General features: G+C 39.1%; 1 protein-coding gene across 1 annotated transcript; it reads left to right on the top strand.

Moving 5' to 3' along the window:
• The first annotated feature begins 255 nt into the window (after positions 1-255).
• Positions 256-22,554, top strand: TRPV3 (transient receptor potential cation channel subfamily V member 3). The gene is given in 18 exon segments (XM_053455839.1): positions 256-335; positions 5,133-5,242; positions 6,947-7,030; positions 8,989-9,089; positions 9,644-9,787; positions 10,526-10,702; positions 12,333-12,473; positions 12,727-13,007; positions 13,244-13,420; positions 13,816-13,974; positions 15,102-15,200; positions 16,920-16,993; positions 18,077-18,242; positions 18,887-18,953; positions 19,722-19,993; positions 20,654-20,766; positions 21,866-21,945; positions 22,436-22,554. Coding segments are annotated over 17 exon segments (2,361 nt in total). The 5' UTR covers positions 256-335; positions 5,133-5,135.
• Positions 22,555-23,049: the final 495 nt, after the last annotated feature.

The raw sequence follows: 23,049 nt of genomic DNA, 5'->3' as shown, positions 1-23,049 counted from the left end.
TGAGTGCTAGGACATCCCAAAAAGTTCACATTTTAATTGTCTAATGACACATTCCATTGGAAGTGTTTAGATGACTTAAGAGATGATTTAAGTGACAAAGTAGAAAACGTATGGACTGGGAGGTGGATCCACATGTTAATTACTCACATGTACAACCTACTAATGTCTTCCTCTAAACAAAGTAATAGACAGTGTATGTCATAGCTTTAAGAGCATCCATAGCTCATTTGGTCATTTTCTAACAAGGAGTAAACACAGGAACATTATAGCCTGGATTGCCTTAACCTGAAGACGGAGATATTTTCTTTTTTCTCTTATGGGATAAGCAAAACTTGGTAAGTGCCGATGGTACACAATTTGGTAAGTGTCATTGTTTTTATATCTTCTTCTGGTAAACTCTTATAAAGGACAATCATCATTAACATTGTTAAACGTATGTTGACTTGTTTGGAGGTCCCTGTTTTGTGAATTCAGGCAATCCCATTTCAACAGGTGAAAACTGCATGGTTTATCTCAAATTTGGGTTTGGTAGGGAAGCTGCTCCGCTTTGAATGGCCATCATTAATTGTTAATTGTTAGTGGCCAGTGCTCACTAAGCTTGTGTACCCTGTGTGCAAAAATACCTTTTGAGTTCCAGTTTCACTAGGCCTATTCACCAGCTATGCCCTATACCAGAACTGCGTAACCCAAGCCCTCGAGGGCTGCAATCAGGCCACAATTTTTAGATGCCCTAACTTGAACACAGGTTTCTAAAACTCGTAGGAAGTGACGGCCGATAAAAACCATTCAGCCCATCCAGTCTGCCCAACCTCTCCATTCAAGTATTTGTTTTCAGGCAAGGATTCACAAAGTTCCTACACTTTATAGCTCATATAATACTTCCACAAATAAAACGAGGACGCAAATCAGACCATAGTTGGTTAAGTAGGATTTTAGGTTTAAGCATTCTGCTTTACGTTCTACTTAATAATATTTGGGTTACAATTAGTAATGGAAGGACAGGAAGTCTCCAAACCATACACAGTTAGTGTTTATCACCACGTGACATAAACAGTGCATTATTCACACTTGGCTCACATGTGTAGGCAGAAAAAAATCATCATGACAACAGAGGATCTGCCTCTAATGAATGTAAGCAGTAATTATTCAATGTCATTTTATAATTAGAATCGTTTATGTGCCGCTGTTACAGGAAAGGACATGTCTGGGCGATATGACATAGTATTTGTAATGGGGGTGTATTGTGCAGTTGTAGTGCTAATTTATAAAAGTCCATTTCTAAACAGAGGCACTAAATACTTGAGGGTTAGCGTTGCAATAGGAAATAAAGGAGAAGTGGCTGAACTGTTGGTAGGCAACAGGCGACTTTCCAGGCACGAAGTCCCATAGTGAGCTTTTGGTGAGCTGCATGTGATCCATTAAGCCCTGCAATGTAGCGGAAGCAGTACCTGTCCCTATTATACTCCTCATTCCTGCAGGCCTGCCAAGCATGTGGCCTGTGTTATCTGATTTTGATGGGTTTGTACTTGAATATCATGCTTCTAACAGTAGTTACATAGGGTAGCAAGATGTTGACATTTTCAGTGGACCATTTCCTGAGACTTCTAGCATCACCCAGGACGTGTCCCCAGAAATTTCCCCTGGACACTTCTTAAGCCAGAAGCCAGAAGATTTAAAGCTTTTGGGCCACTACATTAATATTTTTATACTGTAGCTATTCTACATATAGCCTCCAGAACGGCCTTAGATTTCTGCATCTTTTGTAGGTTTTACAGATCTCTGTTAATGCATTTTGGACAGTATTGGATATTGCACATGGTGCGCGTTGTCTGCCAAAAAGTTTTTTTAAGTCACTTTGTGTGTTTGTCGGCTAGACTTATCCACTGACTTGAGTGTTGCTGGTCCTCCTCTGTACATTAGTCAAAAACTGATTATAAAATTCTTTATCATCCAGTTCATTATTTTGAAAATTAGACTTGTGCATTTACCAAATTTTTGTGAACTTGTGCATTTATACAAATGTCTGAAAACGAGGAGGAACCCCCCAATGAAACCAATGAAAACAAAAGAGAAAGTTCTGAATATTCGTTATGTATTCTTGCTTTTGTTTTGTTATCTTCATTGGATTGTATGGTATGCTCTTTATTATACTCATAATACATTATACAGAGAGAGACAGGGGAGGGCTGGCAGCCTAAGGCCTGGGGGGCAAGTCAAGTGAAGTGGCTCCGCCCCCTCGCACTCACCTTTCACCCCTCACGCTGCTCCCATCACTGCGGCCATCAGACTGCTGGAAAACTTATCTAAACGGCCGCTGGGTGCTGATGCCACCGCCCGGAACTACTTTAATCCTTTTTTTTATTTATTTAATATGCCAGATCAGCTTGCCATATTAAATATAAATAAATAAAATATTAAAGTAGCGTCGGCCGGCAGCATCAGCACCCAGCGGCCGGCGCTGCTTTAATACTATTTTTTTTTCATTTAATAGCCGATCCGGCTTGCCATATTACATTTTTAAAAAAAGTATTAAAGTAGTGCCGGCCGGCGGCATCAGCACCCAGCGGCCGTTTAGATTTGATTTCGGGCGGCCTGGGGGGCAATTGCCCCCCGGCCCAGCCCGCCCCTGGAGAGAGAACAAGAAATGTATTTATTTTCCAAACGAAAAAAATTCTCTCAACTAAATAGGTCAGAAAACAAAATTTGTTCTCCAAAAACTATTGGGGCAAAAACTAAAGTAAACTAACATTCATCAGAGTTATGTTTAAAGAAATCTGGTTAGTCAAATAAGATCTCACTTCCATGACCTCAGATATCTAAAAATAATTTAGAACATCAGTTTATGGGACTTTATAAAACATAATTGTGTGTCTTTAAATGTGTCTCTTGATCTTGAACAGAATCCTACTAAATCCATACATTTTTAAAGATCTAGGCTTAGATTAATGGGATTTATCATTCAGCAGCAGTACCGTGTTATTTTTTGTTTGATGATATACTGCATTCCAGCTGAAGACATTCTCACGGATGTGTCGTTGCTCCTTGTTTCAATACGTGTCACTCCTGGCAACTTCCAATTTCTAATAAGAATAGTCTTTAAAACCAGGTAATTTGTGTTGTTGTGTTTTTGTACTGAGGAGTCACACAATAATGTCACATTGGCCACATTAAAAAATGAAAAATTGAAAACTTTTTCAGATCAGCCGAGCCACAAAGCCCAAGTATGGGGCAATTACAGTCACACTCTGATTTACACAAAGGATTTGGTCTAAATATGCATTTCTATTTTCTACACATTTGTGATTTGTTTTAAAATAATCTGTAGTCACTGGGATGGATTAACCGGTAGACCTGTTAGGTGGGCAGGGAAATACTAGCTAGTCTATTATATACAGTGAATGTGAAAGAGGATTATAGTTGGTTAAGTTTTCTAAGTTTGCTTCTGTGCAATAACATTTTTTTTTAGTTTTTTTTTAACTCTTTTTTGTTTGATCGTAACAGCTTTAAAAATTATTTCTTTTGAAGTCTTTAATGTGAATGTGGTTTGTGTGTTTGAAGGGAAATTGCAGTTATGGGGCATTTGCAGGTTTGCGTCTGTTTTTTAAACTGAATTGTGTAAATAAAACACATAAAATGACCTAATTACATAGTGTTGGTTAAGCCTGCTCCCTAGTCCTGACTCTAAAAACACTCCCTAAAGCAAAAGTATCCATCTCTGGCCATTCGCAACACTGTGAGGTATGCATACCTTCAGAAGGTGTGATATCACTGTGTTCTAAGGCAATATTAGGTGATCACTGGGACATCCACGAGCAGCAAAGAATGGTAGCAATGCAGAGCTAGGTGTAGTCAGCTCCATCACGCCCACTGGGCCAGACATGAATTCTATCCCCCAAAATGTTTTGGGGTGCCAACGTCCATGCATACCCAACATAGAAACAGAGAAACCTAGAACTTGATGGCAATTAAGAACCATTCGGGTAGTCTAGTCTTTACGCCTATCCCATGAATGTTTAAAATCCCTCATTGTATTAGCTTCTACAACTTCTGCAGCATGTTCCACTTATTCTCCACCCTCTCAGTAAAGTAAAAAAATCCTTACATTACATATAGATTATTATAACTTTGCATGGAAATGATGACACCCATCTCTCGCTTCATCTACTTCCTTGTAGGGACAGCTGTTCATCCCATTATCACAAGTAGACAAGGATGTAGATGTCAATGTTCTCCTAATATTCTCCGATACACTCATTTCATAAAATAATGTATTGGGCAGAAATAAATTAATAATGATGTATTAGTCATTGTTGCCCTAAGTGTGAAGAGCTATTGCCAAACTCTGGCAATACAAATACAAATCTTTTTTCTTTTCTTTTTGTAAAATTTTTATTACAATTATATTAGAGTGGGGAAACTATTTACTGTGATGAACCACATTTCCAAATATTGTAACCGTGAATATTTAAATACACCTACGATTACATATAAGGATACATAAGGATACATAAGGATGTGTCTTTCTGATCAACACATTTACATTTCTTCTCTTTATTCATCTTTACCACTTAAGGTGAAAAGCTGTTCCTCTTATCCACCACAAAGAAGAAAAACTCTAATACAACCATCTTCTATTTCTAGACTATGACCTTTAGTACTTCCCTCTGATGTGATGTATTTAAATATTTCTATCATATCCCCATTCTCTTACCTTTTCTCCAAAGGATACACATTGAAGTCTTTTACTATTTCCCGATCGTGTTTATCATGTAAACCATGCATCATGTTAGTAGCCTTTCTTTGGACTCCAGAGATATGGTCACCACCGATGTACACAGTATACTAGGTTATATCTGACCAGCGATCAGTAAGATATTGTCTTTGTGTTTCAAATAGTGCTGTTTATCCAGTTGATTAGCTATTGGCTAATACATAAACTATTTATCATATATGCCAATTTTAACATTGTTTAATAAATACTTTATTTGTTGTGTACGGGTATCCTTTTCACTTCAATGATAAATAATAGTAATACTATCTATGTCCCATAGATAAAACCATACTTTTTCATTATTGTGCCGAATACAGTAATGTAATGTCATGTAATTGTAATTGTCATTTTTTTCACACAGAAGATGATTAAAGGCCAGGGTGACAGCATGCCCCTTCTGATCAAAGACAGAATAGCCCCAGGAACCCCTCCTCGGACTCAAAAGATTATGGAAAACCAGATGAAAAAAACGTAAGTCTTGAACTGGTAATAATTAGAATCACAGGATTAAAGGTAGGCTTATAAAATGCATTTGGCATAGAACAAATTAAATGCTTAATGGAATGCTCTGTGAGTAAAGTAGGATAATAATAATAATAATAATAATAATAATAATAATGTATTAACTACAGTGTAGCTATAGCATAATGTTGTCAATTAAAATAAGTATTGTTTGGTCCTTACTATCATACCTGGAAAGCTTCTAAATGAGCTGACGCTGAGACTCAATATTATCGCTTTAATAATCCATTGGAAAGAGGTGTAGCGACTCCTGAAATGTGTTAACCAAGTGGCGTTAATTGCAAAGCATGACTTGTCATTATTTAAAGATATTTTTAATTGAGTCACCTGCTTTTTGGCCAGGGATATCAGCCATAACAGCTAAATTTGGAGAGTTTTATGTGATCACAGCAGTGTAGAATAGGAAGGAGTCAGTTCCAGACTAAGTAATCCTGAGAATTTGCCCCATCACTATGAACGGGGCAAAAACCCTGGGACTCTGGATCAAACCCGGAGTGTTCCCACGTTACGTTGTGTTACTATACACAGCTTATAAACAACAACAAAAACATGGAAGCTGATGGTCATAAGTAAAATGCCAAATTATCAGTTGTGCATTGCTGTGTAGAAATTAGCTATCGTGACTTCTGTTCTAATACCTCTCTGAGGTCATTGATTTGAATCAATTTACATATTGGGTATCACTGAGAAAACACACCACTCCCTGTTTATGATTCACGCCGATTGTCAGCTTACATTTATCATTATGTATCAGTTGGAACAGACAGAGGTCTGACAATTCAGTGGTTACATGCCAGGCTCTGCTATGCTTTGGGGTCTGTGATGATGTCACATGATGTCACATCACCACGTCACATTCACTCCTGTGACAATGCTGACAAAGTCCTTTAGATAACAATAATTATAAACAGGAATGTTGTCAGTGTGAGTGTTAATACAGATGTAGCCATAAGGCAGTTAGCTGTGGGAGTACAACTCCCATGATTCTCAGTCAACCACAGGCACACTCTAAGGACAACTTGCTTATTTATGTTTGTAAGTGATGCAAAGTGGTAAAATAAACAGACTTTTCCCATAAAGTAGGGGTACTTTGACTCTCCATATATTACCTGGACTACAGTCTCTTTAGGAACTGGCTGACTAAAGCGAATAAGAGTTGTGGTCCAACAGCAGAGATCTGATCCAGCATTTACTAAAATACAACACTGAAGCTACAAACATCACTCCAGATGGAAACAGCTGGATAAACCTTTTTTATATTCAATGTAAATGATCCACATTGACATGACATTTAGGGAAGCTCCTAGAATCTGACAGTTACAAACAATTGTCAGATTTCTAAAGCAGCCTCAGCAGTCTAAATGTATAATGACATGTCCCACTCGACAGCTGATTCGGTATAAACAATACGATGTTTCATCATTAACACAACAGGTTAGGTTGGTAGGATAGGCGCCCTGCCCTCCTGCATTCAACTGGAATACACCTCATTTCATTCTTGTTGCAAATCCCTATTAGATGTTTTAGTATTCGGTTAAATGTTTTTCTGGGTTTCCCAGAAATTAAACTATACCCAATGGGTAACTGCTTCGCCCGCCAGAACCCTTTACCATCCGTAACTCTGGTAGAAACCTTACCTCCTTCTGATTTCAGTGACACCACAGACTTTCCTCTCATACCGAGCAAATCCTCTCCTCCGGTGTTTTCCAAACCCATGGATTCAACCATTAGAATTGGGTAAGTACACAAATATTACGTTTTGAAATTTCAAGAGGCAGACAGGGTTAATTTGTTGGTTATGGACGCTTTTTTTTTTAATCACCGGGGATATAAAATGTGTCTGATGGAAAGTTGAAAAAGTGGTCTTATCACCATAGCAACCAATCAAATGCTGCTTTTGTTTGGACCGTGATACTGGTTGCTATGGTGCTAGGACCCCTTTTTTGTTTTACCAGAATCACTTTTGTTGTACGTAAGCTCCCACTGTATAGTTATGTAAAGGCAAATATATAGTAGCTGTACTGGCGACCTTTCCACTGACTGACAGTATTCCCAGGTTACAGTCGAAAAGAGGTTTATTGACTCCCCCTTCATTCTTTTTCTAGTATACACAAGATATCCAGTAAAATTGGCTATTTTCATGTCTATGACTATATTTATAGTGATGGATACATAAAACTGGATACCTTACATTTATTTATATAGTGTCAGCAGATTCCGCGGCGATGTTACTTTAGGGGACAGTGACAATATTTAACAATGTTTAACATCGCACACGTAGTGGTACAGAAGGAGAAGAGGACCTGCTCTTGACATTTTACAGTCTACTGTTTGGATACATTTGTGGCAGAGATTAGCTTGTTGACCAGATTTACCAACGTCACTAACACTAATTGGTTCATTCTTTAACATATATAGCATTACAAATTTAAATAGTATTGACAGTGACTTTTGCTATTTTATATAAATTGAATACATGATTTTTGGAACTAAATGCCCTGGTTATTATTATTATTATTTTTGTGAACGCCCTTTAATTTTCTTTTACAAATCTGGAAGCATACCGAAACCATTTATGATTGTATTTTTCAAAGTGGGAATATTCAGCTGTTGACAAACAAGCCCAGGAATTTTCACCCATTCCAGGGACTGGCTCAGAATCATGGGAGTTAAAGAACTCCTGAAAAAGTATGGGTGCATAGTGTAATTCCAAGGCATAGATGGCAGGTGTAATTATAATAACATTGCTGGCAAACCTGCTTTTCATTTTAGAGATTATATTCATTATATGTGACCTGTAAAAGTATGGGTGTATAATGTAATCCCAAGGCATAGATGGCAGGTGTAATTATAATAACATAAAGTGCCAACAACATACGCAGCACTTCTTATAATACCTATATTCCAGAGGGTATGACAAGACTAGAACTGACAGACTAAGATAAACATTACATTAGGTAAAGAGGACTTGTCATTACATAATTATTCTTTTTTCATAGTAACAGAATTCTTTGAAGTCAGTCTGTTGTACAACTACATGGTTGCTTGCATGCCTGCGTCCTACATCCATACACTAAATTGCAACTCTCAGCCATCTAAAAGAGGGTATCGTTCACCAGCAGCTGGAATTGCTCCAGGCAGGACGAGCCCTAAGGTTCCTAGCGCCTATATCTCCAGCGCCTATATCTCCAGCGCCGCACTTGTTATTCACATGGGACAGAACCTGCAAGTGGAGCTTCTCTAAAACATAAGTGTCTAAGACAGCTGTCCATGAAGTAGGGCCGCCATCTTGCGGATTTGCAGAAATCCCTTTACCCTCAGCCAATCATAATGGACAATGGCTAGGTTATGTCATATAAAATATTATTAATAATGTTTATATTCTGACTATTGCATTGTTACTACTAACATTAATGGGTGCAGTTTGTGGATTGCATCAAGTTAATGTTGTCTAAGGATGCCAAGCATCGATTATATAATGAAGATCATTCTTGTCCTGACTGGGACCCCTTAGGCTGGATATATTCCTCCAGGAGTTATGGAGGGACACAATGTATTTTAAACACTGTTTAATTCATGACATCTACAAATTCAAATGTTTTTATAAACAGCTCTGTCTTCATCTTTATTGACTTGCACCAAACAATTATCTTTTGCATGTTATTTGAACTTGTATGTTTTTTCACTCTGATTAGTGACAGCAGGAAAAGCGAGGATATAGATTCCCCTCAGACCCCTCAGGATGTGTCCGAACACTTGCTCCGACAATATAATAATAGGTAAGATTCTTTCACACGCGGCAGAAGAGAGGACCATTCCAGCCATGGTCTAAAATCCAACCATCCTAAATAGGCTTCTTAAAAGAAGCACCATATTATATATTATAGGTTTTATTAAAGGATCTCAAAACCTTTGAGACTATGGGCACCTGTCATGGAGACTCTTCTCTCCCTAAAGCATAAAGTCTGCATTAAGTCTTCTGTCAGATTGCATGTCTTCTTTCTTTCCCAGTGCTCCAAGAGCAAGAGGAACATGCAAGGCCCCAGTTGCCCTTAGGAAGCACTATGGCGCCTTCCTAAGTGTAGGGCCTGGGATGGGAGCCCCGCTTGCTCGTGGCTAAGGGCAGACTTTTATACAACTTTGTGGAACATACTATGATCATAGTAAATAAGGGATGTAAAATGAAAAGGTGACCACTGATGACCCAATACGGTGACACAGAATATTGTAAACCATGTAGACATTATAACAATGGTAAAAAAGTGATATAGTCATTTTAATGATGTCAACTAAAATGTGTTAGTTCCAATTGAATCCTTAATGAATATTGCTGTTTCAGGCATGGGACAGAATTAAGCCGCAGGAAGAATGCACGGAGACCACCAAAAAACCTTCTGTTTAAGACAGTTTCTGAAGGTGATGTGGAGGCTTTAAAAAGGCTTCTCGAAGAAGCAAAGGAGTCATCTTCTGGATTTACAGAGAGGAGTGCACAAGGTAAAATATTACATTTATCTTATATACATAAAAGCCATATATGCTTGAGAATTGCATATGAAATGCATTACAATTAAATTTCCATGTTTAACATGTCATAATTGTAAATTAACCTAATACTCTGGAATAACCCAGCTTTATGTCTGAACAAGGTTCTTTAATGTTTCATCAATATTTATCTAGGGTAATCTGGAGGAGGTCTTGTGCTAAAGTTAGATCCATTGCAGGAACATTCTGCCAGGTTCTATGTAATGTTTGTGCTTAGTGTTCCAAATGAAACACTTGGCACAGAACTTGCTTCATACTTGCCTTCATAAACACAAGTCTCAAGTTCCGATTTTATGCCTCAGCAAAACAAATCTAGAATAGCAGCCTAGTAATTAAAAAAACTGTATCTCCCTCACCATTCATCCAAGGTACATGTCCCCATATGTGCAATTCTGCATTTTCAGTAAAGCCGCACCAGTTATAATGTTATTCTTCTCTCCCTATGTAAGAAAAGAATAGAGTCTAGTCCTGAGGCTCATGAAAATGTACGGAATTGTCCAAGGGTCATAGAAAATACTCAAAGGGACTCATTAGGTGGCAGCAGTTTGTATATAAGAAGCCTGCTTTGAGGCTATACGCTAACTTAGAAATTGCCATTGTGCCCCTGAATAAACCACATATGGATCTGGAGCAAAACTATTTTGAAGCTACTCATTAAAACTGTGTATCTGTGTTATGATAATATTTCAGATTTTTTTATGTACAAACTAACATCAAAGGACACCGGAAAAACCTGTCTGATGAAGGCATTATTAAACATAAATGAGAACACGCCTGAAATTGTACAGATCCTGCTTTCATTTGCAGAAGAGAATGGGTTCCTGGATAGATTTATTAATGCTGAATATACAGAAGAAAACTACAAAGGTATGTTGCAAATTAAGGAGGGCAGTTTAATTTTAGCAAAATGGATTACAGAAACGTATTTAAAATAATGCACATCTTATTGGAGGTTTTAGCAGGTAGAGATACATAGCAGATGGGTCTGCTGGTCTTTACTCGCTGTTAAATTTTATGTACTAAATATATATATATTTTTTTACTCCTTCTAGTATTACAGTTCATTGGTTTACAGTAAATAGATCATACAGTTTGATTTGTACCCCTACAATGTAGAATGTTACTATTAAGTTCCCGCATACTGTTCTAGCAAAATCAGAGTTTAAAGCACTGGGATAAACTATATGACCAAAAGTATGTGGACACCTCTCATAATTATTGAGTTGAGGTGTTTAACCCACACCTATTGCTAGCAATAACAAAATCAAGAACATCTCATGGACAAACATTTGCAGTAAAATGTGTTGTATTGAAGAGCTCAGTGACACTACCAAAGAATGCCACCTTTGCCACAAGTCGGTTTGTGAAATTTCTGCCCTGTTAAATTTGCCCTGTTCCGTTGCATGTTCTGTTATTGCAAAGTGAAAGCATCTAAGAGTTCCAGCTCAGCCATGAAGCAGTAGACCACTCACATTCACAAACTTGGAGCACATTAAAAAAAAACACCAGTCCTGTGTAGCATCGCTCACTATAACAGTTCCAAACTGCCTCTGGAAGCAACATCAGCACAAGCACTGTGCGGCGGGAGCTTCATGAAAGGGGTTTCCATGGCCGAGCAGCTGCATGCAAGCTGTAGATCACTATGTGCAATGCCAGGTGCTGGCTGGAGTGGCATAAGGCAGACTGCTACTGGACTCTGTAGCAATAGGAAACACAATGAAAACACGCCTTCCAAAATGGTATGCCTCCAACTTTGTGAAACCAGTTTGGTGAAGGAACTTTCCTGTTCTAGCATAAACAAAATAAGATCCATAACTACATGGTTTCATGTGTGGAGGAACTCGAGTGTCCTGCACAAAGCCCTGACCTTCACCCCACTGTTTATCTTTGGGATGAACTGGAACGCTGATTGCGCCCCAAACCTTCTCGGCCAACATCAGTGCCCAAACCTTACAAATTCTCTTTTGGCTGAATGGACTCACATCTCCAACAGACACAATCCAAAATATTATGGAAAGCCTTCCCAGAAGAGTAGAGGCTGTTCTACCTGCAAAGTGGGGGCCAACTCCATATTAATGCCAATGGTTTTGGAGCAGAATGTCTAACAATTTATATAGGTTTGATGGGCAGGTGTCTTTTGGTCATATAGTGTAGTTTTTATTGCAGAACAAAACAATCTTTAGTGTGTAAAGTAAAACTATGACTATGAATTTCTTCAATATGAAGGTACAATTTGTTTAAATGAGTAATTCAGACAAATATTTTTTATTACGTAAGCAGAATCCTCTGAGACATTAACTTGTCTTCACATCCCTCATCCTCGTGAGCTTAGCATAATTATTTGATGACTAATATGAAAATATTCAAAACATCTGAACGGGTAAAGATTGCATCACAGTATTTTGATTTGGAGATCCAAATTTAGTGTATTGTTTTTTGTTTTGTTTTGTTTTTTTTATACCAAGGATGACTAATATTATATCGCATTTTCTTTCAGGACAAACCGCATTAAACATAGCCATAGAAAGAAGGCAAAGTGATCTTGTAAAGTATCTAATTAAAAAGGGAGCCAAAATAAATGTACGTGCACAGGGAAGGTTCTTTAATCCAAGGAATAAACATGAAGGATTTTACTTTGGTAAGTTGTAGTAAACACAAAATCATGGCACTGCCTAGAAAAATAACATCTCATTAACTAATTAATACTTGTGAATCATTAATATTTAACGAATAATTATCAATAGGTAAAGTATCCATCTGAAACACTGGTGGATATATGTACTTAAGGATAAGCTGTTATAATGGATCATACTGTACTCGAAAGCTCATGTGTATAGGTGGGTTTCTATGTAAGTTTGTCATTTTCTGCAGCAAACATGTCATTTCTACAGGTGAAACTCCATTGGCATTGGCCGCTTGCACCAATCAATCTGATGTGGTGCAGCTACTCATGGAGAATAATCAGACAGATGTCACCATTCAGGACTCTTTGGGAAATACGGTGCTCCATGCTTTGGTTACAGTAGCAGAACACTCCGAGGCACAGAACGCATTCATAATACGGATGTATGACACAATCCTCATGGCCTGTAAAAACAAGTCTTTGGAAAGCATAGTTAACAATGATGGCCTCACACCAATGCAACTTGCAGCCAAGAGCGGAAAGACAGAGGTACGATTCAATCACTGTTTTTTGTCAGTCTTCTGTTGTAGAACTTTAAATCATATTTTTTACACATTAAATTTGTAACATGGAATATTTAATGCAAAATAAGTTACAGATGGACACTTGTTGTAACATTTGCTCCATGAGTGTTTAGTGTTCTTTGTCTTATTTGATGCTATTCAACAACACTTTTACATACTTGGGCTGTTTGCATGCTTTAATACATTTGTCATTTCTTTTAGATTCTTCATTATATACTCAGTCGAGAAATAAAAGAAAAGGAAAATCGGGTCCTTTCCAGAAAATTCACAGACTGGGTTTATGGGCCTGTCTCCTCCTCACTATATGACTTGAATGATATAGACACTACCAGTCGGAACTCACTGCTTGAAATTGTGGTCTACAATGCCAACATTGATGTAAGCTTTATAACTATTTTTTGTTCATCATAAATACAATGACATCTTATTCTACCATTTCTCTTCCTTTAAAATAAATTTCCCTCCTATACCTTTGAGTATTTCCTCCAAGCTACATATATGAAGATCCCTTTGTCTTTCCTGATCATTTCTATTCTACAAACCATTTACCATTTATTCAGCCTCCTCTGAACTCTCTCTAAAATGCATGCGGTTTAGTAACAGTTTATCACTGATCTTGGATAGGAGTTCTGTGGAATATGGATCCTGTATTGTTCAGTGCTCACTGTTTATAACTTCAGACCCATAGTTGATTGAACTGACTATTTCCAGATATTACCTTTTGCAGCAATATGATACTTTTTATTTCTTTTTCTATTTGTCCCAATTTTTAGAACCGCCATGAATTGTTGGCTTTGGAGCCCCTTCACACATTACTACAAATGAAATGGAAAAAGTTCGCCAGATACATGTTCTTCATATCTTTCCTCCTTTCTTTCATGTACAATGTTGTGTTAACGCTTGTCTCCTACTACCGGCCTCGCGGAGATCAGGTATATACACAAAGAATGTAACAAAACCAAAATGATTATATTCTTTAGCCAATTGTGACACCTTGTGGACATCTGTATACCAGTGATGAATGCTTCATTGTCCTACAGTGTGCTTTTCCTCTGTACATCTCTCCCTATTATAATTGTTTATTGTTTTATAATTCCCTTTATAATGGAAAAGATTAGACATGAACATGAAATGAGAGATTGCTGTATGTGTTCCTTAATCTTTTAATCTGTATACCTCTCCTGTAGTCAAGGGTGTAACTAGAAACCACAGGGCCATGGTGCAAAAATGCCCCCCAACACCTGGCCTGTGCCTTCTTTGCCACTTGCTCACACAAAAACCCCTACACATCTGTGCTCACACACACGCAATTACACATTCATTCTCATACACACAATGAGACATGCATGCTTACACACACAATTACACATGCATGCTCACATTGATTCATTCATACATACATGCAAACAACAAACGAACCCCAACCCCTGCTTGCCTCTCACCACTCCTGCAGCTTCCTGCCTGGCTGCTTGCACACTTTCACATGGCGTAACGTGACCCCCGATACGTTCCTGTCTCCCCACACTGATTCGAAATAGTTTAGAAAGTGCCCTTCCGACCTGGAGCAGTGCGGTCCGGTTCGGAAGGGCCCTTTCTCATCTATTTTGAATTGGTACGAGGAGAAATGGGTCACAGGGGTCACGCCCCTGTATTTACGCCAGTGCCTGTATTCAAAAGACAAAAGTTTATTCAAAGTTTTATTAATACAAAAGTGTTACATTTACATACATTCTGGGTAGCTGTGTTGTTTTTGATAACTTGAGACCCAACACACATACCTGGACTGGCCATCTGGCAAATGCCCAGTGGGCCTCTGGCTAGCAGCACCCTATACCCTCTGCTGCAGAGTGTGGCTGCTGGCTGGATGTGAGTATACAACTGTAATGTGAGGCCTTGCGTATCTAGCCAGTGGCCACTGGCGGCCATTGGCCCTAAAGGGCCAGAGCCGCCTAGTCATTCTGAGTCCTGCCCTGAATAACATGTCTGTACAGTCAGTTACAAGTATTACAATGTTATACATTTGCTAAGTACCATGCTGTGTCCTTTTATGTCACTACAGGCTCTGTATCCATTAAGTCTGTCGCATGACAAGGGATGGCTGCAGCTATTTGGACAGATGTTTATTATTATTTGCGCTACTTACTTAATGATCAAAGAGGTGAGTTATTGCGTTACTCACAGAGCTTCGTACGGCAGCCTACCATTAACCAGTGACTCGCTGGGTGTCATCACTTGAATAAAATGTTCCAAAGTGCTTTTCATTCCATCGCGTGTTACATAATACAAAACATCACCCTCGTATAAGTTTGGCCGTTACAACAGGGTGTGCTTTGTATATTTAAACGGCTTTGGAATTTGTGAGTAATTTCTGGTGAAATGTACATTTACTATGATAAAACCAGATAAGGAACAGCCCACCGGTGTGCGCTTCACGAAGTAGGATGAGGTGGGGATATATTACATTTGTTTGTGCACATGCTGGCAGAATTTGTGAGTTTTGCTTGCATAAATAATATAATCACATAGTAACAGTGGCAGAACTACCGGGGTCGCAGGGGTCGCGACTGCGACCGGGCCCTGGAGTTCTGCCAGTCAGGGGGGGCCCAAGGGGTGCCGAGCGATTGCTGAAACTCTTGGGCCCCCCTGACTGAGAGAAATCCAGGATGCCGCTGCTGCCGCCGTCGCCGCTACCGCCGCCGCCGCGCTGCCCAGAGTGCAGTGTTGGGAGCGTGAGGCGTTTGTCTCGGGTGCCGGCGCTTCACGATGAACGCCGGCATATGACGTCATATGCCGGCGCTCAGCAGTGAAGCGCCGGCACCCGAGACAAACGCCTCACGCGCCCAACACAGGAGTTGACGGTAAGTGACCTACAAAGGGGGGGGTAGGGAGGGAGTGGGTAGATCGTGAGAAGGGGGGGTAAGGAGGGAGTGGGTAGATCGTGAGAAGGGGGGGGGTAAGGAGGGAGTGGGTAGATCGTGAGAAGGGGGTAAGGAGGGAGTGGGTAGATCGTGAGAAGGGGGGGTAAGGAGGGAGTGGGTAGATTGTGAGAAGGGGGTAAGGAGGGAGAGGGTAGAGCTTGAGAAGGGGAGGGTAGGGAGGGAGAGGGTAGATTGTGAGAAGGGGGGGTAGGGAGGGAGAGGGTAGATCGTGAGAAGGGGGGAACAGGCAGAATATAGCCCTATTTTTATATTTAAAATCTGCCCAACTTTACATATGTAGAATTATTAGTATATTGTGAAGCTAACTAGTGATATCTTTTTGTGAAGGTTTTTGTGTGCATGGCTCCTATACTGTATGGTAGTCTTTATAATAATGCATGTCGGGCTGGTAGGAAAGAATGTGTTTTGCCATTCATTCTGTGTGTTATAGAAACATAAGAACAATTCGGCCCATGTAGCCTTCCCATCTTTTTTGCCTGTCTCTCGGTCTCGTCTTAGATTCAGGATAGAAGGATAGAATTATGTAGAAGCCTTTATAGCTACAGTATATATGTTTCTTTGTCTGGCACGAGCAGATGGACCCTGTGCTTTACATCTTATAGTTTAACAAATGGGAAGTACATAAACTATAGTAATTACACACAATGATTTTAGAATCGATGGCCCCTATTCCTTAGGGCTTTAAATGTGTTTTAAATGAAACTAAGGCATATGCTCTGTCTGTGGAGCAGAGATATGACACACCAACGGGAGCGTTCGTCGAGAGGAAAGGATCCCAGCGTGCTTTAAATGAATAATTGAGATTAATTGATTTCCAAGGATTAAGTTATAATACTTTTATGAGACGTGTGTTCACACCAATATTTGATTAAATGTTTTATGATGTAATGTATCCACACTGGCATGGTGCTAATGTAATTAACACGTGTCATTCACAGGGTGTGGTTATTTTTTTGACGAGGCCGTCAGACCTGCGGATGATGCTGTCAGATGCCTGGTTCCATGTCTTATTGTAAGTTATAGTGATTGGCAGAAGAAGGTAGAATGAGGCTTAAAAACAAAAGTAGGAATTCCCAACCATTGTGCGTTATAAAGACGGATACTGTGACGACACGTATTCAGTAAATGGAATCCAAATTCCTTTGTTACTTGTTAAAATACACCCCTAAAGTGAGATGTAACAAATAGGAAAATCAAGGCTCTTAAAACGCACACATAAACACATACACACACACACACACACACATACACACACACATACACATACACACACACATACATACACATACACACACACATACACACACACACACACTAGCCTAGAAGGCTTGGGCATCATCACAGTTGCACATATTTTCATTACAAACTCCTCTATTCTGTAATAGAAATATTTGAAAATATGCAATGAAATCAATACATTTTAGGCCAAGTGTTCAAGTATTGTAGGATGGGAAGCGTGGGTACTGCGTGTTTATTACAAACCTATATGGCTTGTAGAGCAATGAACTCCAATACATTGAAGTCAAAATATATTAGTAAAGCCGTGCTGGGCCATTTAACATATTGTAACACAACATATGGCACATGCTTATGTTGTATTGATTGATGCACAAAATGTTCTTAGTTGACAGATCCACATTAAAGAGCATATGTTGTAACCTGATGTATAGGTTTGTCAGTTCTAGTTTTGTTATTCCCCTTGAGTATATGTATTATAATATGAGATCTCTAACAGATTTGGGATTTTTGATATAAAAAAGCACTTCCTCGTGCTTTGGAGTCATACTCATTGTCCATAGTATAGTATATACATTGTTATAGAGCAGGGGTGTCCAACCTGCGGCCCTCCAGCTGCTGCAGGACTACATCTCCCATCCTTATCAGCCAGGCCCTTAGCTGGAAGAGGATTATGGGAGATGTAGTCCTGCAGCAGCTGGAGGGCCGCAGGTTGGACACCCCTGTTATAGAGCATACACTATAATTATTCAATGCAACAATGTAAAGCTGTGGTTCCAACCTTATGAGTTAATAAGCTACCAGGTTATAACTAATTGAATTGTTAAAATATGTATTTCTATTTTCTCTTCCTCTTTAGTTTCATCCAAGCCGTCCTGGTTGTATTGTCGGTTTTCTGTTACTTGTTTGGGGTAAAGGAATACCTGGCATTTCTTGTCTTAGCTATGGCACTCGGATGGGCAAATATGCTTTATTACACAAGAGGATTCCAGTCCTTGGGAATCTACAGCGTGATGATTCAAAAGGTTAGTTATGGTCCTAGTGGGAGAAAAAACAAAATACATGACCTCCCTGCAAGCTTTTATAGTGGGGGTCCATTCCAATATTTCCTAACCAACATGTTATTGCTCACTGGGCATGGGTAATATGGCCACCTTGGGGTATATATCAGTGCTTAGGCACAAACTCAGTGCTTGGGCATCTGCTTAACTCTGATTCTGTGCAGTGAAGCTTATTCCCAGGATAAACTTAATACTAGGCTCTAGAGAGCTTATGGGTCTGTTCGGAAGATAGGAAGAGTTGGGCTCAGCGGAAGGGTGGCGATGAATATGTAAAAAGTGCCATACATGAGTGGTGGACTTCTACATGCGTTATTAAATACACTGGTGTCCATGTGCAGACACCTTTTCTCTGGGGATTGGGGTATCACAAAACTTTTGCTATCAGGGCTTTCTAAAAACAGCCATTTATTTTTGCCCCTGGAGATGAGTCTCACTGGTGGCTCCTAGTAACACCTGAAACAATCCAAGATTAGATGAGAAAACCAGTTGTAAATATTGTTAAGAAATTATAGGTTTCTAGGTGGCTGTGACGACTGCTAGCTAAAGAGGAAGCATGCATGAGAGTTTATTCGTATTACTCATGTTCTCAAGCATTGTTTTTCTTCCAGGTCATCTTGAATGACGTACTGAAGTTTCTGTTCGTATACATTCTGTTTTTATTTGGATTCGGAGTTGGTAAATACTTTTTTTACATTATCGCAGCCAATATATGCTTTTAAACGTCAGTTAATGGAGTTATATAAAATATAATATAAAAACACTTCATTAGGAGTATAATTAGATACTTATATTGTCCATATTTACTTTATATTCCACATAGTGGCTAATTAGCCTAAACTATTATGACTACCAGTGTTCTTCTAGTGGTTAAAGTTATCTATGAAGCCAACGTTACAATTCTTATCTTCTCAGTAATCCCTGGTAACTCCCACTGGATCATTTTCAGCTTTTCACCGGCTGTAATCTTGTGTGCCTTTCTTTTAGTATCGCCCATACAATGTGTGGGAAGGATCCAAGCATCACATATGAGTTGCAGGGCCAACTATTTCATAAATGGGGTCCAGGACAATCCTCACCAGTTTTCCCTAGCCAAGTAATACCTGTCGCAGAGCGCAGTGGGGCACTGCAATGGAGGTTTGGCAGCTGCCGGCTCTATATTATCCATTCCTCTTTGAGATTGCCAGGTGGTGCATAGACCTTAAACAAGCAATTTACCTCTACCTGTTAGGAACACCCCAGACACAGCTGTTGTGGGCCCTAGGACCACGTTAAAGATGGTCCAGGTTAGTTGGATTGCCAGATACCCAGTAAACCATAACAAATAAACCTGGTACAGAACCACGCAGCAGTGCTATATAGACATAGGAAACCTAGTTTTTAGGTTAGGTTTTCCAAGTATATATATAATAAAAAAACACATTTTTGGTATCTCAATTTAAACAGCACTTGCATCGCTGATTGAAAACTGTGCGGATGGGGACGAGTGCAGCGCCTACAAGAGCTTCAGCACAGCAATCGTGGAGCTGTTTAAACTCACCATCGGATTAGGAGACTTAGAGATCCAGCAAGACTCCAAATATCCTGTGCTATTCCTGCTTCTCCTGATAGCCTACGTTATATTAACGTTTGTGCTTCTTCTGAACATGCTCATCGCTCTGATGGGAGAGACGGTGGAGAAAATCTCAAAGGAAAGTGAGCACATCTGGAGGCTCCAGGTATGCAGATCATTTGTAACCGGTAACCTCATGCTGACGAGTCCCATTAAGGACCAAACAGCGGTCCATGAGCGGTGGTCTCGCTTCTGCACCTCTGTCCCAGACTTTGTCTAAAAGCTGTCTAGCACAGCTCTGACCTAGAGATTTCTAGTGTAAGAACGTACTTATAGAGTAAGATGTTGAGTCAAACAAGCGTTCAAGGCCCCAGAGGTCCCATTTTCACATGTAGCGCATAGCATAAAATTCAACGTCTTTAATTAATACACCACTGTTGAAGTGGGCTTATGTTTTATCTGCCAAAAAATGATGGTAAATTCAGCTTCCATGGGGTACTAAGAGGTTGGAAAGATATATTATGCAGTGACTGACATACGATTTTACAGGTATATGCCTAAACTGTATTGTCTCCTAATTTTGATTTATTATTTTGTTTAAAAATGTGAAACTCTTAAAAATAAGAAACAAAAAGGTCAGTATCAAATCAGTTATTTGGAGACTTTGCAAACCCACAAAAGGAATACCTGAATATAAATTTTCCTTAAAAACATCTATGCAGTCAAGGGATTTAGGAACTGCATTATAACTTAGCCTGCGTACATAGATTCACAATCTATCAGACTAAGAATAAGATCATAATATTGTTTCATTTCTTTTTTCCAGAGAGCGAGAACCATTTTGGAGTTTGAAAAAAGTTTGCCCATGTGGCTCAAGGATAAATTTCAGCTTGGAGAACCCTGTACAGTTTCCAAAAATGATAACAGGACATGTTTAAGGTAAACCTAAAGTTGTGCTATTTAACAAACTAAATGTATATTTAACACATTTAATTCACATTTTTTATTTAGTTATTAAAGTGCGCATTAAAGCTGCTTCTGGAGTTTTCATGTCTTCCGCTACCCCCAGGCTGGATTTTGTGACTTGCAGACATCCGTGTACTGCAAGCGAGCTCTTTCCACACCACCCCAGGGCCATCTGCCAAGTATCATTTGGCAACGAGGGGGATTTTCATATTTGTAGCCACAAAACTAAACAGGAAGCAGTACAAAATGTATTTTTACTAAAACAAAAACAAAAAAATATACAAATACAGAAAAAGGCACGTCAGTCAATAGTAAATACCAAAATGAATAAGCGTATAAAGAAATGGGGCAACACTCAAACCCACCAGGTATAAGCATGTACAATTATTACGCTTATATAGACGTGCACTCAAACAGAGTAAAGAAGCAAAGAAACTATAATGACACCAAAGCAGAGTAATTTACTAAGCACAATAGGGCTGAAAAACATAAAGTAATGAAAATAAACTGGTATATACATGGCAGAAGAGTGGAGAATGTGGAAGAGCTCCCCAATATTTCAGCACAGAGGTCTTTATTAAGGTTATTTCATGACTGTATGCACTATTGTGGATAATAATTTACTCTGCTTTGGTGGCATATAGAGTTTCTTTGCTTCTTTACTCTGTTTGAGTGCACAGGCTTTATAATGTAAAACAACAGGACTGGCACCAGAAATCTGCAGGAATCAGGGTTGAATACCTCTGCATGGGGGTGTGCAGACACCAGTCGTGTCTTTGGCCTGGCTGAGTGTCATGGGAGTTGTGCTCCCACAATAAATCGAGACCTACAGGTCAGCTATCCAGGGGTTAAGGGCCAAGCTCTAATGGCTGTCAGAGGAGGAGGAAAGCCCAGATTCAGTGTGACTATTTTATGTGGAATGGATAACACTATATTTTATTGCATATCTGATAACTGGCAAAGAAAGTGAATCCCATTATTTTAATATATAATTTTTTTTCTAGAGAATGCAGAAGAATTATATATCATAATTAAATATTACATTTTGGATTAATATAATATATATTTTTAGGATAAATGAAGTTAAATGGACTGAATGGCACAATCATGTCACCTGCATAAATGAAGAGCCTGGTTTTACTATGATAAGAGGTATGGAAATGACACATTACACACACCATATGTCTCAACAGTTCTGGTTTTTGTGGGACAGTCCTGACTTTTGAGCACTGTCCTGCTTAGTCCCTTTTGATCTTCCCCTGATTTTAGAACATAAAGAGGTAGGAAAACGAACCAGGACTATGGCAGACCTCGTTAAGCCCATAAGTCAAGACAGACACCATGCGTAAGAAATAAAATCTTGTGTGCATCCGTACAGGTGCATGCAAGGACCAAAATACTTAAGTGGAGGAATTGTTTTAAGCGGTCATTAGCAATGAATTATGGGCCAAAAAACAGGTTTATTTTTCTTCAAAAATAAAATAGTAAAGGAGTAAATTTTGGAAGCAATATGAAGGTTTCTGAATTGTGATGCCCAACCAACCCCCCCCCCCCCGGATTTCCTGTATCTGTATGTTTCAATATGGTATATGCTTCCACAATTACAATGAGACATAGGATTATTTATTTTCATTTTTTTCAGGGGGTGAAAATAACACCAACCTGAATGGGGAGGATGAGCCCGACAATTTTGAAAATGACCAAGAAATCACAATCGTCTTTGAAAATCCAAAGAACCAAACATTTGAGACCACAGTTTAGACATTTGCTTTGGGACCAGCCGTGAACTGTGATAGTCTAACCTGAATCTTCAACGTTATGTACGAAAAGGTTTGGACAACAAAATGTTGCTGTAAGGGTCATTATGGCTACGTAAGCTGTGATCATTTGAATATAGATCAGGGGTAGCTAAACAAAATGTCCTAGTATCTCCTTAGATGTTAGATTACTTTTTGTTTAGTAGATATGGTGCCAATCTAAGTGATGTGAAACTGGATTACTGATTGCCCCCCTATCCTCATCTCAGGAGATCCTAAAATGTGTTCTGTTTGGTGCTGGAGTAAATGTGATAAATAGAATGGCATGGATTCTGTTTACCTTTAGGTAAAGCTGCCACGGCGCTGAAAAACCAAAAATGTTAAAAATAACTTGGCCAGCAGAAGTGACAGAAAGAAAATAAGTTCTTAAACAGTAATATAGATATAAAGATCAGACAAATGGAATAAATCAGAAAGATACTTGAATTTAGAGCTGAAT

This window comes from Spea bombifrons, chromosome 2 (genome assembly GCF_027358695.1).
Source record: "Spea bombifrons isolate aSpeBom1 chromosome 2, aSpeBom1.2.pri, whole genome shotgun sequence".
NCBI classification, from domain to species: Eukaryota; Metazoa; Chordata; class Amphibia; order Anura; family Pelobatidae; genus Spea; species Spea bombifrons.
This window is presented reverse-complemented; position numbering and strand designations above follow the sequence as displayed.